At 45.3% G+C, this 15,027-nt stretch overlaps 1 protein-coding gene across 1 annotated transcript in view; it reads left to right on the top strand.

Moving 5' to 3' along the window:
• The window catches only part of NSDHL (NAD(P) dependent steroid dehydrogenase-like), a 29,602-nt gene extending 18,211 nt beyond the window's left edge, over nt 1-11,391 (top strand). The window contains exons 4-8 of the mRNA XM_047097755.1: nt 1,966-2,112; nt 5,544-5,672; nt 8,391-8,533; nt 9,661-9,763; nt 10,846-11,391. Of these exons, the coding sequence (XP_046953711.1) occupies nt 1,966-2,112; nt 5,544-5,672; nt 8,391-8,533; nt 9,661-9,763; nt 10,846-11,178 (855 nt within the window). The 3' untranslated portion in view covers nt 11,179-11,391. The remainder of the gene's footprint in view (nt 1-1,965; nt 2,113-5,543; nt 5,673-8,390; nt 8,534-9,660; nt 9,764-10,845) is intronic.
• The last annotated feature ends 3,636 nt before the right edge of the window (nt 11,392-15,027 follow it).

The raw sequence follows: 15,027 nt of genomic DNA, 5'->3' as shown, positions 1-15,027 counted from the left end.
TGGCAGGTTTGGAGCCTGCTCAGGATTCTCTGCCTCTCTTTGCCCATCCCATGTGCCCTCCCCCCCCCCAATCTCTCTCTCTCTCTCTCTCTCGATATATGTGTGTGTGTGTGTGTGTGTGTGTGTGTGTGTGTGTGTGTGTATATCTTTCAATAAATAAATAAATAAACTTTAAAAATTTTAAAAAAGAAGGATATGAACCAACTTGAGCTTCCACTGGCCAAATTTGGGACACTTAAACCTCACAAAAGGTAATAGTAGTGGATAGTAATGCATTGAATAAAATAAGAATCCATGTGTCCCTGAAAATGATAAAAAGAAAAATTAGGGGGCACCTGGGTGGCTTAGTCAGTTATGCTTCCAACTCTTGATTTTAGTTGAGATCACGATCTCACAGCTCGTGGGTTCGAGCCCTGTGTCAGGCTCTAGGCTGACAGCATGGAGCCTGCTTGGGATTCTCTCTCTCTCTCCCTCTTTCTCTCTGCCCCTCCCCTACTCGCTTCTCTCAAAATAAATAAATAAACTTTAAAAAAAAGAAAAACTAGTATAAAGGAGGGGGAACATCTACATTACAGAGGAATGCCAACTAATAAAAGTAAAACAAATGCTAGAATTAGGATTTTTACCATTTTGCAATAATGTGTTAATAAGTGTTCCAGGCAAGAATCATCACTGAATGTTCAAGATTGAAAGAGACAGAAGAGACATGAGGACTAAATACAGTATGATCCATGATTGGATCCTGGATCCAAATATAAAAATGCCTTTAAAGGACATTACTGGGACAATGGGAGAAATTTGGATATAGACTAATTATTGGATAAGAGTGTCCTGTTACATTTATTGTGTGTGATCATTATTTAGTGGTATTTAGGAGGATGTCTTTATTCTTAGAAAATACCTAATGAAGAGTTTAGAGGCAAAGTGGCACAATGTCTCAACTTACTCTTAAGTGGTTTCAAAAAAAAAAAAAAGATCTTGTGTGTGTGTACCTACAAAGAAAATTTTGGCAAAATATTAATAATCAGTGGATCTAGGCACATAACTCATGATTGTCTTTGTTTTAGTGATGTTCGTCTGTTGATGATCATTCCTAGATCTTATTACTTAATGAAGGTTTTGTAAAATGGCGACATGCTATCATTCTTTCTTTCTTTCTTAATTCAATTCTTTGTACCTTATGCAGATTAAATGTTTGACTGTTTGTTTCCTTTATTAGTTTATAGAAGGAATTCGTATTCTTACTGGTGATCAAATTGCCCCTTCTTTGGCCAGTGAGAGCCTCTTCAAGATGACACTTGAGTCCTTTTAACAGGACCCCAGGAGTCTTGGCTAGCTAGCTTCCTTACTTTCTGGCTCAACAAGGTGTTCCTGACTCGTCTTATCTATTTCCTGCCCCAGATCTATAATCAGCCATTGCTCTCAGGAGCTCTGGTTCCTTTTAGCAGTAAATTAAGCATACCTGTTTTTATTTCCTTTTAGCTCTTGCTGTTCCATATCTATTTTCACAGAAGGGACTACTCCTGTGTATTGGCTGTTTGCACTGCCTTTCATGGTGTGGGACTTTTTCATATTATTCATAATTTGTATCTATGAGCTGGTTTTCCCAGGAGTTTTACCCTCAGGTGCCCTGAATTGTCACACACATGCATACATACCCCCCATGGTACACAGAGGCACAGATACTGCCTTTGTCTGGACCCCACAGGCTTCTTTCTTATGCCCTAAACCAGTTTTTCCTGGGGACCAGTCAATGGGGAGGGGCGATTGAAAGGACAACATGGTTTCTATCCTATGTACTTCTGTATTATTTGAATCTTTTACAATGAGATGTATTTCCATGTTAATTAGACTTATGAAAGGGCAAGACACCTACATGCCATAGATTGGAGAGTGGGAATGTGAGGAGGCTGTTTACTTGTTTAAAGCAGGAATAATTTCTTTGGTCTCTGTTTGCTTTTCTAGGATCTCTACCCAGCTCTGAAAGGTGTAAGCACGGTTTTCCACTGTGCATCACCCCCACCATCCAGTAACAACAAGGGACTCTTTTATAGAGTGAATTACATTGGCACCAAGAATGTCATTGAAACTTGCAAAGAGGCTGGGGTTCAGGTAAGGGGAAAGCTGGAGTGAGTGCTATCAGGAGCATGTCGTGGCCCCTTCTAAGTGTGTGGGAGCCAGGGTTCTTCTTGCTCTCTTCCTGGGTCTAGCCAGGCTTGCTTCCTAAAATATTGTGAAGATCTTAGAATCAACCCTAGGAGCTGCTGGGCCAATTTGAGCTATAATACTCTAACTGCATCTCAGTAGACCATGTGAGGATGCTAAGGCTTATCAGTCTCTGGTTAAAGAGCTGTAAAATGTCTATTGCTTATATTTTTTATTATGATGTCATAAAATTTACCATTTTATCCATTTTTTAATTTACAGTTCAGTGGCATCAAGTACATTCACATTGCTCGGCAAACATCCCCACAACCCATCTCTACTTTCATCTTCCCAAACTGAAACTCTATCCCCATTAAACAATAGCGCCCCTCCCCCTCCTATCCAAGCCCTTGGCACCCACCATCCTACATTCTGTTTCCATGAATCTAGAGACCGCATAGAAGTGGACTTTATATCTAGCTTCTTTCACTCAGCATAAGGTCTTCTAGGTTCATCCATATTGTAGTCTGTGTCAGAATGTCTTTTTTTTTTTTAACCACTTAAAAACATTCCGTTGTATGGATAGGCCACATTTTGTCTAGCCATTCATTCATCAGTGGACACCTGTTGCTTACATGTTTGACTATTGTGAATCATGCTGCTAGAGATGTAGGTATATAAATATCTGCTCCAGTCTCTGCTTTCAGTTCTTTTGGGTAAATACCCAGAAGTGGAATTCCTGGATCATAACACTAATTCTATGTTTAACCTTTTAAGGAACTGCCATACTATTTTCCAAACCTTGCTTACATTTTCAAAGAAAAATTAGCTGTTTACTTTTTACCAATAGAAACCTGTTATAATTCAGATCTGAGGGCATATGAATTTCCACCATGTCATAGCTTGCTGCTTTGTTATAAATCTTGGTTCTCAGGATCATCACCCTTATGGGCCACCCAGCATCATCAGCTGACCCAGCAAGAACAAGTGGGTGCCTGGTGGCTCAGTCGGTTGAGCATCCGACTCTTGATTTAGGCTCAGGTCATAATCTCACGGTTCGTGGGATCAAGACCCATGTCAGGCTCTGCACTGATAGCATGAAGCCTGCTTGGGAATCTCTGTCTGCCTCCTTTGTACCTCCCCAGCTCATGCACACAATCACTCATGCTCTCTCTCCCTCTATCTCTCTCAAAATAAATAAACAAACACCAATAAATAAAAAAAATAAAATAAAACATTAAAAGAAAAGAACAAGTGGATAAGGAGCTCTTCAGAGGTCAGTGCCTGGAAAGGTTGGATCATAGTAATAGTGACCCCTTATACTTTGCAAATGATAAGGCATTTTGCCCTGTAGTTGTCACCTGATTTGCTTCTCAGTAGGTAACCAGGAGCTACTAATGTATCTTAATAGGTGAGGAACCAGATTTGGAAGGCTAAATGATATCTCTTTGCCAGTAATGAAAGAGGTGGGATTAAAATCAGACCCTGTAATGCCAAATCCCAGACTCCTTAGTCTATACCATGCTTGAGCTCTGTGAATTTCACTGCTGCTGTTTTTTTTCTCACGGAATAAACAAATAAGAATAATATAGTACTCATATAATCATCACAGAGTATAAGTAACACTACTGGTGAAGTTGAAGCCCTGTGTGTTTCCATCCTCAATGCCATTGCTGTCCTTCCCCACCCATGGAGAATGACTGTCCTGAACTTGGGTTTATCATTGCTCTTTGCTCCATGTGCAACCAATATAAGTTATCAGTTTGCATGTTAAAAGCTTTATAGAAATGATATAGTGAATATATCTTCCTGCAACTTGCATTTTCTCCCAACATGTTTTTTGAGATTTTTCCATCTCAATATATGTATATGGAGTATATTCACTGAAGTGGCAGAATAGCTTAGTGGCTGCAGTGCAGAAAGTGGCTTTTCATATTATATTTAGGAAACATTCCTAACACTGGAATCAAGAGACTGTTTAATGTGGGTTTTCTCCCCAAAGGTTTAAAGTGTTATTTTGCACATTCAAATCTTTAACCCACCAACAGTTTAAGTTTGTATGTGGTCTGAGGTAGCGATTGAATTTTTGTTGTTCAGCATCATTTATCATGTGACCCATCCCTTATCTGCTCTTCCCTGCCCCCTCCAGCACATCTCAGATGTAGGTGCCTTCCACGGGTCTCTTCCCAGCTCTTTCTTCTGCTTCATTGGCTTCCGCCTGTGCCCATACTACTGTGCTCTGCCTTCAGTAAGCAAGGCTTAAGGTCAATCTCAGTATGTGCTAGAACAACTCACCCCCTAGCCATGTTCTTCAGAATTTGTGTGGCTGTCCTTAGCCCTTTGCTCATCCATATAAATTTTAGAATCAACTTCTCGAGTTCCTTGATAAAGGCTGTTGGAGTTGTTATTGTCATTGCATCAAATTTAAAGGCAATTTGGGAGAGAATCGATACCTTTCCAATACTCAGTCTTTGTATCCATAAATACATAATAACACCTCTATCTCTCTCTTTAATGCCTTTTAATAGAGTTTTATCCTTTACTTTAGAAAGATTTTGTACATCTTTTGTTAAACTTATCCCTGTGTTCTTAATTGTGGGTTATTAAAATATCTTTCATATTTTTAATTGCTAATGACAAACACAATTTTTGTATATTGATTTTGGACTCACCAACTCTGCTGAACTGTAACTATAATATTTTCTGTATGTTCATAATGTTTTCTGTGTAGACATTTCCAACATCTGTGAATGGTAATAGTTTTGTTTCTTCTTTTCAAATTATTCCTTATTGTTTGTCTTAACCCACTACACTTGCTAGGACTTCCAGTACAATGTTGAATAAAAGCGGTAAAGATACGATTCGAGCTATTGGTGTTCAGTTTTTGACGTGCTGCCTTTAACCAGAGGGCTGGAAGCTGGGACCCTTGTAAGAAAGCATTTCCTTTCCAATAGCACTTCTCAAGTGGGTATGGTGCACATGTTCTTGTGTACCTGTGCTGACATGCCAGGGTTGGTACCAGAAGCACCAGGCATCTTTTTCAGACAGACATCTCCCTCTAAGTTTGGGGGCTATCCTTCTCCCTTGAGGAATCATTCCCACAGTGAGATACCTGTTCCATCTCTCAGTAGTGATAGAGAAAAAAATGTGAAATCCACTGTTTTAGAATGCTATAGAATGTATCTCGAATCCACGTAGCTAACAAAAGATGCTGATCTTTGAATTATTTTAAAAATACCTGGATAGCAAAGCATTGCAGTAAATAATTTGTACGGTGCCTTGCCTGTGAGGGTTGTGAACATGTTGTTTGATTCTCTTTCATGCATGACCATCAGATTGTTTAAATAATGATCATTTCTTACTTTTATTTTTTTTAACCTTCCTTTCTCCTCTGCCAGAAACTCATTTTAACCAGCAGTGCTAGTGTCGTCTTTGAGGGTGTCAACATCAAGAATGGAACCGAAGACCTCCCTTATGCTATGAAACCCATTGACTATTACACGGAGACAAAAATCTTACAGGAGAGAGTACGTACCTGAGAACTCGTTGAGTGACAAGCGAGTTCCGTGAACATCTGTAAGGTTTAGATTTTTAAGAAAAATATTTATGAAGTTAGTGTTCTCAGGCCTGAATACCTAACTTGGGAAGTAAAATTCGTGGATGAAATTCGATTTAAAAAATAATAACAATAGCTTAATGTGAGTGTTTTACAGGAACTTTCTCATTTAAACTTCACAATGACCCTATAAGGTGGATATTATTATCACCAGGTTACAGATGAGGACAGTTGATGCACAGAGATTCACTTTCTTCTTGAGACTCTGCAACTAGTGGGTGGCTAACCCCATGCACTCAACCTCTACACTATGCAAGGTTACTCAGTTGCCATAGAAATCAGAGGCAATTTATGATGATCCCAAGCACGCAAACAGAACTTGGGCTTGACACACAAGTGTTTTCATTTGAACACACCTTCCTAGTGGCACTCTTACCCCCTTCCCTTATTCTTAAACAATGAAAGGATCTTGCTTTATTTTAAGGAAAAGTACGTGGCAAGGCACTGGTTTCCACTTGGCAAACTAGCTTCGCCCAGGAGCGCCTGGTTTTAGCAGCAGTCCGAGTTGAGTAACAGGGCCAGTAAGCCTTTGGACTCCAGGGCTACAGGGACCCTGACAGCAGCTAGCTCCAGGACTAATGTCCAGAGAGAATATTACCCTAAGGGCATACTTAACTTGAAGGCCATAGATGCTCATTGAGCACAGACAGCTTGCCTTAGTGGGGGAAGCTGTGACCTTACCTCTCCCAGGTGTTTGCAGCATATCATACCCACTGAGGTTGCATTTCACAGCCAGCAAACTAGAGCTTAGTGCTGGCTTGGCATGCATCCCACTGTGCTGTCTGAGAGCCAGCTGCCTCCCATCTGTTTGGTATTCCTCCAACTCAAAAAGTTCCTGAATAACTCATCTGCAGGGAGACACAAGGGCATCCCCAATCTAGGGGGTGGAAGCCTGGCTTTTTGTAAGCTGCAGTCCTGTCTCCAGCTTCTGCCACCCTCTCCTTGGAGCATGGAGAGCCTCACAGAGCTCCCACCTGCTAGGACTTGAACCAAGAAGCACTCTCATCTAAGGCACTGGGACTCCCCCGTCTACCCTCAGGAGCTGTAAGTGGCAGCCATGCCTCAGACCATCAGTGCCTCACTTGCGTTGACTTTTGGCTGCTCAATTAGAAGTAAGCAAAGCCTATAAATGCCTGCAACAGTGACCTTCCTGGAGCCCCATGTCAGCCCCTGTTGGCACACATCTCGCTGTTGATTTTCAGACCTCTCAACTGATGATAAACTCAGTGAACTCAAAGTCAGCTTAAACTCACCAGGAGGAAAACATGTGCAAGAATTTTGCCACCATAGAGTAGAAATCCTAGGTGAGGTGGTACAATAAGTACACATATCAGGCACATACCGAAACAGTTGACGTGGGTCACCTCATTTGGTCCTCCCATCCGGGTAGGAGCTGTCGTGGTCCACATTTTTACCAATAACATAGCAAATCATTCGGGATGTTTTGTCACTTTTGAAGCAAAACCTGTTTCTCTGTACTTCAAGTCCTTAAGTTCTAGTTTGTCCACTAAGCCACGCGAAACATATCTTTTCTGACAGTGGATGACACAAATAACGGCTGCCACTTCTTGAGTGCTTACTAGGTACTAGGCACTGCTCTAGGCTTTACCTGTGTTGGATCATCTCTTTAGCTACCCAGTCACTGCACTGTTTCTTCCAGACCCATTACCTTCTCAGTCCCTTCTTCCTGGCCCACTTGGGTTCGTCAGAGACCCTTCCCAGGAGGTCGTTCTTAGAACTGACCAGAGCGGCCTGTGACTGATGGAAACAAGCACGTGGAGCTTAAGGCAGGAGGCTAAAGGCTAACTTGCTAACTAGAACCCTCAGATTTTTTCCACAAACTGCAGCCAAGGCTCATCTTCCCCTGGCTGCAGTTGTGCATTTTAGGCCTTTCTCTTTTTTTTTTTTTTTCCATCTGCTACTATATTTTTTTTTTCAATATATGAAATTTATTGTCAAAATGGTTTCCATACAACACCCAGTGCTCATCCCAAAAGGTGCCCTCTCCAATACCCATCAACCCTCAGTTTGTTCTCAGTTTTTAAGAGTCTCTCATGTTTTGGCTCTCTCCCACTCTAACCTCTTTTTTTTTTTTTCCTTCCCCTCCCCCATGGGTTTCTGTCAAGTTTCTCAGGATCCACATAAGAGTGAAAACATATGGTATCTGTCTTTCTCTGTATGGCTTATTTCACTTAGCATCACACTCTCCAGTTCCATCCACGTTGCTACAAAGGGCCATATTTCGTTCTTTCTCATTGCCCTGTAGTACTCCATTGTGTATATAAACCACAATTTCTTTATCCATTCATCAGTTGATGGACATTTAGTAGGCCTTTCTCTTTAATCATACTGTGGTCGTGGTTGTTGTTGTTGTTGTTGTTGTTTAAGTAGGCTCCACACCCAACATAGGGCTTTAATTCACAACCCTGAGTCGCATGTTCCATTGACTGAGCCAGTCAGGTGACCTTGATCATACTGGTTTTGACCCAGCTACCTCTCCTGTGTTTTCAAATTTGGGTGGCATGGGTGGATGGGATAGAGAAGTAGCTTCAAATTATACCAGAGCAGAGGCCAGCCTCCATGTCTCCTGTGAGTCGTGCTACTGACCTGCCCTTTCTGCTCTTTACAGGCAGTCCTGGACGCCAATGATCCTGAGAGGAATTTTTTAACCATAGCCATCCGCCCTCATGGCATTTTTGGCCCAAAGGACCCCCAGTTGGTCCCCATCCTCATTGAGGCAGCCAAGAAAGGCAAGATGAAGTTTGTGATTGGGTAAGTTGGCCCACAATTGGTCTTCTTCATGACCCCTTGACAAGTATCAGTCAAGTTTGTGTAGTTCTCTTCCAATGTGGCCTTTTCTGCCACCCTCTCTGTTTGTCTCCTGGGGCTGCCACAAGTGACCACAAACTGAGGGCCTTAAAACAACAGAGATTAATTCTCTCCCAGTTCTGGGGGCCAGAAGTCCGAAATCAAGGCATTGGCAGGGTTGGTCCTTCTGGAAACTGAGGGAGAATCTCTTCCAGGCCTTTCTCCCAGCTTCTGGTGGTGGCCAGCAGTCCTTGGTGTTACTTAGCTTGTGACAAATCACTCTAATCTCTGCCTCCACATTCACATGAGCATCTTTTCTGTGTGTCTCTATCCCAATTTCCCTTTTAAAGGGATGCCAGCCACTGGATTTAGAGTCCATCCTACCCCAATATGTCCTCATCTTAACTTGATTACACCTTCAGAGACTCTAATTCCAAATAAGGTCACATCCAAAAGTTCCAGGGAGACATGAATTTGGGGAGGACAGTGTTCAACCTAGTACACTGTCAGGTAGCCTGGGAAAATATTTGTGTCCCTGTTGGGAAATTGAGGAAATAGGCTCAAGGGGGAAAAGAGTGGCACAAGGTCAAGGGCCAGGCCTTCAGCTCTCCTTGCATCTAGGAAGGCAGGTAGAGGTGTTCACATTCCTCATCAAGGAAAGTGCAGGTGGTAAGACCCTTGCAGGTGGTGACAGAGTGTGGCTGTTTCCCCAGTACACCTTGGCTTCCTTCCTTTCTTTTTCTTTCTTTCCTCCTCTTATTCCTGTGTCCTGGCACCTTGCTTCTCTGCCTCTTGCTTTGCTTCCTTGCTGCCCTGTCTTCTTGCTTTGAGGGATTAGAAAGAGATGGTAGAAAAGTGTGAGGCCAAAGTAAGCCATTAGCCCAGAGTGTCCCAGGGGGAGTTGAAGAGCCGCTACCCAAATAGAAGCCCAGAGCAGATAATATCGGGGTTGGCCTTGCCAGGATAGGGCAGGCTGGGCACTGGGCTCTCAGACTCATTGCTTGGCCCTTACATATCCCACCTCTGAGGGCCCCAGGAACGTTGGCCCCTGCACATCTCTAACTGTGGAACCATTCCCGGCATGCCCACAGAAATGGGGAGAACCTGGTGGACTTCACCTTCGTGGAGAATGTGGTGCATGGACACATCCTGGCTGCAGAGCACCTCTCCCAAGATGCGGCCATCAGTGGGAAGGTAAGGCTACTGCTCCTCCTGCCCCGTGTGTGTTTGCCTATCTTTGGATTGTGTCTCCCCATGATTGGATTTGTTGGCAAATTGCCTTCATGTTCCCGTGTCCTGGCCGATCTGGTCCGAGGTTGATCCCCTATGGTAGGTGGTGGGGTGACATTGCAGTGCCACACAGCTCCAAACAGCCCAAATCTGGGGCCAATGAGCTGGAATTGAATAAACATTCAGGACCTGGTTCTCCATGTTACGTGACCTGGATACACACAGTGGACTTGACTGCTCCCAGCAGGGTCCCACGTACATTTGATGGGGTGCTTCCTATTCATCTTTTCTCATGCTTATTCTGGAAATTTCTCCATTTCTCCCCCATTGCCCACCCATGCCCATGCCTCTCACCACTCCAGAGGGGTGGATATACCTAAATGTCCTGGCATTTGGCACCTGGTGGGCAGGATGGACATGTCAGGGGAGGTGAGCCCTCACGCAGAGAGGGGAGAGCACATTAGGGCCTCCTCACCCTCCCCTCCCACTCATAGGGCCTCCATCTTCCTGTTTCTCACCACTACCTTTGGAAGTCCCTCTTTGGGCCTCATTTTTCTCCTGGACCTCTGCTGTTTTCCCACTGCTGTAACACTTAGGGTGGCAGGACTAGGGTAAGTGTATGGCTTTTGGTTTAGATGAAACACATCACATTTGAGAAATGTAATATAACCTGTTTGTTGCATCTGAAGATAAAGAGTTTTACCATGAAGAACATTATTATTAAATTAAGTGCAATTAACAAACATACTTTCCTGAATTCAATCTAAGCTTCGCTTAAAAATCCTGGCCCATAGGTAAAACTCCTCACCTTCCCTCTCGACTTTAAGGCTACCTGCCCGTAGCTGCAAACCAAAAAAGCCCCTCTGCCGCAGTCTGACATTGGTAGATTGGAGACACTAGGTGGGCAGGCAGGGAGAGCCACTAGCTTCCTAAAATACTGGTCCCAGGCTGAGCCAGCAGCGTGTGGCTGAGCTCCCAAGTTCCAAGTGTGGTCTTCTCACCTCTGCAGCTGGGGAGCATTTTCTAACTTCTTGTTCTCTCTCCAGGCATTTCACATCACCAATGACGAACCCATCCCTTTCTGGACATTCCTGTCTCGTATCCTGACAGGCCTCAACTATGAGGCCCCCAAGTATCACATCCCGTACTGGGTGGCCTACTACCTGGCTCTTCTGCTGTCCCTCCTGGTGATGGTGATCAGTCCTATCATCTGTGTCCAGCCCACTTTCACACCAATGCGGGTTGCACTGGCCGGCACATTCCACTATTACAGCTGTGAGAGAGCCAAACAGGTCATGGGCTACCGGCCCCTGGTCACCATGGATGACGCCATAGAAAGGACCATACAGGGCTTTCACCACCTGCGGAAGGTCAAGTGAGGCACCCCGGATACTGGGCCCTCTCAGTGCATTCCCCAGCCACTAACTGTCCCCTGTGAATCAATAAACTAACCTCCTTCAAGTGAGTTTCCTCTGAGCTTAGGTCTCCTCCTGCCAGTTAGATGAGACCACACCCAGCTCTTCTGCTACCACAAGGGTGGAGAAAGCAGCAGACATTTCTCCCTTTGTAGGATTGGATTTGAATTTCTTAAAGCAGGCAGCTTCATATTCTGCTGTGTGGTGTTCTCGTTCTTTCCCTCTTCCTCTCGGCCACCCCTCCTGAGTCCTGGGTTACTTATCATTCCAGTGTGCTTGTGCATAATCAAGGAAGCTATAGGAAAGAAACAACCCATTTGCTAATTGATGATGAGAAAGTACATTTTCTTCCATGTGAACTGATACTAGAGGAGAAGCCACAAACTGTTCGGGGAGCCACATAATACAGATATACTAGAAGAAGAGCAGAAGTTATAAACACATGGTGAAACTTCAAATGTACATTTCAAATACACACAGAAGTTAGAGCAAAAACTTTTAAAAATTTTAAATAATTGTCACCCCACCACCAGCAATCTCCAGAGGGAAGAGACCGCTTGTTGGTCACCTCCATATATGCGTCCAGGTTCTCTCTCAGGTGTAGCTGGTGTGCCTGCCTGCACTGTTTTTTCATAAAATGTTGTTTCATGGACACATGTCTCTTTAGCAGCAGAGCCCCATTGTCCATTTTAGTTGCAAGGTGGTAGTGTGCCCCAGCAGCCTGCTATTTCAGCTGTGTAGTTCCTGTTCTAACATGGGACGTGGGGCCACTTGACAGTCTGCCACTGAAGAGGTCAGAGAGAAGTACCTCCTGGATCTGCTTGGAGTTTGGGCAGAAACTCCACAAGATGATGCAGAAAGGGCTGTTTCTCTGCAGCTCACGTTCATAGAACCCTTCAGCCAGTTTCCAAAAGGCAAAGCACATATGTTTCAGTGCTCTCTATTTTCTGGTGATATTCTACTTACAGAACCTGCTTTCTTCCCAGACTCATTGAAATGTAATGTTAAAGATTTCTGCTTTCTTCTCTGCCTTTGCCCAGGGGTGGAGAGGCAGCAGGAGAGACTGGAGTAAAGTGAAGGTCTTGTACATGCCATGAGGTATGTGTGATAGGAACGTCACCCCCGCCTGGGGGTAGACTGTACAAAGCTGATGGGGCAGGGGAGCACAAGCAGAAGTAAGACAGGGTCTTTGCCCCGGAGGCACTTAGAATAGAGGAGCTTGATATATGTTCACAAGCCGGGGTGCCTGGGAGACAAGGTGGTATAATTTCAGGGGAAGGAGACATGGCTTCCAGGCAAGACCATCAAAAAGGCTTCCAACGAGGAGGCGACAGCATTGAGTTGGACCTCAAAGGATGGATAAAGGGTCCATAGGTGTAGACCCCTAGGTGGCATTTCAGGCTGAAAGGCCAGGTTCATAAGCAATGACTTGTCATAAGTTCATTAGTAGTGTGTTGTCTTTCTCAGATTCAGTGAAGTACAGAAGTGACCAGACTGGCTTGGGCGGGGGGGTGGTCGGCGTGGAGCAGTGGGAGGTTGGTTTGGTTGAAGAGATAAGTAGGGCTGAGGATGCCAAGCCAAGAGGACTTAAACTTTGTCCTGTATGCATGGGAAACTGTTCAGGGTTTACACAGTGGAGGGCAAAAATCAAGAAGCTTATATCACCACCCTGTGTGGGGCCTGGGAGATCAAATAGGAAGTAACAAAAGTCTGAGCAATGCTGTAGCCATGGAAATAGAAATGAAGCCTTAGTGGGAGCACCTGGAAAGGACTCAGCTTGCTGCCTGATTTCTTAGGCGGAGTGGGAGGGAGGAGGAGGCCACGGCATAGAACTGATGGACTCTGCTTTCAGAGCTGTGAGGAGGAGACTCTCAGGCCTAGAAGAGGGAGACTGGCAGACCAAAATGCCCACAGGTTTGTCCTCCCAGCTTTCTTGGGAAAATGCTACCAGCTGCCCCTACAAAAGGTGTCCCTCACCGAACTGTCCAGAGTTCGTACGTCCTGTCCGTCTGTATCTACTGCCTCAGGGAACCTCTGGTCTGCTCACTTGTTTTGTTCACCCATTCATTGTACACGTTTTTTGGGCACTGCCTGGGCTTCAGTGGTGAATGAAACAGGTACAACCTGGAGCTGACATTGCAGTGGAGCTACCCTCCCTGCCGCAGAGGGCTTTTATGACTCCTTGCTCTGCCCTGTATTCCTGACTCAGACCTACATCACTTCCCACCCCCACCCCCATCCGTTTGGAGAAAGTCCAACTGCCCGGGAAGGCTAGCCTTGGCACCCCCATGGGGAGCTTGTTAGAAATGATGGGGCCCCACCTCAGACTTACTGAGCAGAGACTCGGTGAGCCTGCCACTCTGCTTACGGGCTCCACGCATGGCTCCCCAGCACTGAAGGAGACTCCCACCAGGTCACCAAGTCCAGCTAGAACCTTGCTTCAGTTATTGCAAGACTGAACTTGTCTTCCTAACCAGCCCGAGTCCCTGGACCACCCCAATCTGTCCCTTTCCTGATGGCTGATAGCCTTGCAGTACACCTCCCTAAAATAACATCCTAGAGAACCAACCTAGGCCTGCGCCTCTCCCCCATGGCATATCCATCTGTAAAATCACGCTGGAGGGAAGGCAGTTCTCTCCCGCTTGAGGACAGCTGAAAGTCCATGCCCAGTTCTGCATGTTCATTGGGGAGGTCTCTCATTTCAGTCCCTCCTCCCTCCCTGTTGATACTGACCTAGTTCAGCACCTGGCCCTCTCTGCACCTGGATCGGGTGTACTGGGACAGCCAAGATGATCTGTCTGCCTCCCCTGATCCAGACTTTATGTATCTCCAGGTCATCCTTCCTAAAAGAGACCTAGATTTGTCCCTCCTCTGTCAAAAACACTTCAGTGGGTCCCAACTTTCTCTGGAACACATTCTGCAGCCAGTTTTTCACAACCTGTGCTCAGCCTGCTTTTCCAGCCTTTTCCACTGGGCTTCACACCTACTGCACTCCAGCCAAACTCCTCATGCCTTGTCAGACGTCCCCTTGCTCACATTGCCCTGGCTGCCTGTCCTGTCCTCTCCCTGTTATGTCCCCAAATCCAAAATAGCCACATCCCTTCCCTGCAAAAAGCCTACCCTCTTTCTCCCAATTGGAAATCATCCACTTGCTTGGGACTCCCAGCCTGTAGCTCTCAATCTTCGCTTTATTTAAGGTATTCCCGTGGTGTACTTCCTCCCACCCCTACCAGGCTAGGAGCTGCTTGAGGGCAGAGCCAACCAACATCCCCACAGCACCAAGTGGGTGCTCAAGAAATGGGGGTTATTACCTGCCTGGCTTGAAATCCTAGAGTAACTGCAGCAACAGAAGGAAACAGCCAGTGGGACTGGTTGGAGCAGGGGTTCCAGGCCTGGCATTCATGCATGGAATTGGGAGGTCTGTGAATTCTATGAATTGGCTACAACCTTTGGGACATCTGTGAGTATGTGTCTTTTGTCAGCAGAGGGCACGGAGCTGTCAGCTTTTCAAAGATGACTGTGGCCCAATACAAAATCCAAGCTGGTGGGATGGGTGCCAGCAGCTGTAGGGAAGCCTGCTTTTGAGGAAGGGTCCAAGAGAGACAAGTTGACAGGGAAGAGGCCAGAGTGGAGCTCCCAGGCCTCATTATCATCTCCATCTGGCAGTGTCCATGGACCGAGAGGTGGCTGTGGCCAGCTGTTCTGCCTGTAGGTCCATGACTTCAAGATAGAGAAGGACTGGAAGCAAGGTAGAAGTGGACTTGTCAGATGGGACAGAAATGCGTTAGGCCTCTGGCCACAGCCCTTCAAGTG

This window comes from Lynx rufus, unplaced genomic scaffold (assembly GCF_022079265.1).
Source record: "Lynx rufus isolate CCGP_SWC_20201006 ecotype Redwood Valley unplaced genomic scaffold, mLynRuf1.p SCAF_40, whole genome shotgun sequence".
NCBI lineage: Eukaryota > Metazoa > Chordata > Mammalia > Carnivora > Felidae > Lynx > Lynx rufus.
The sequence above is the reverse complement of the archived record's forward strand: the minus strand, read 5'-3'. Positions and strand labels throughout refer to the sequence as shown.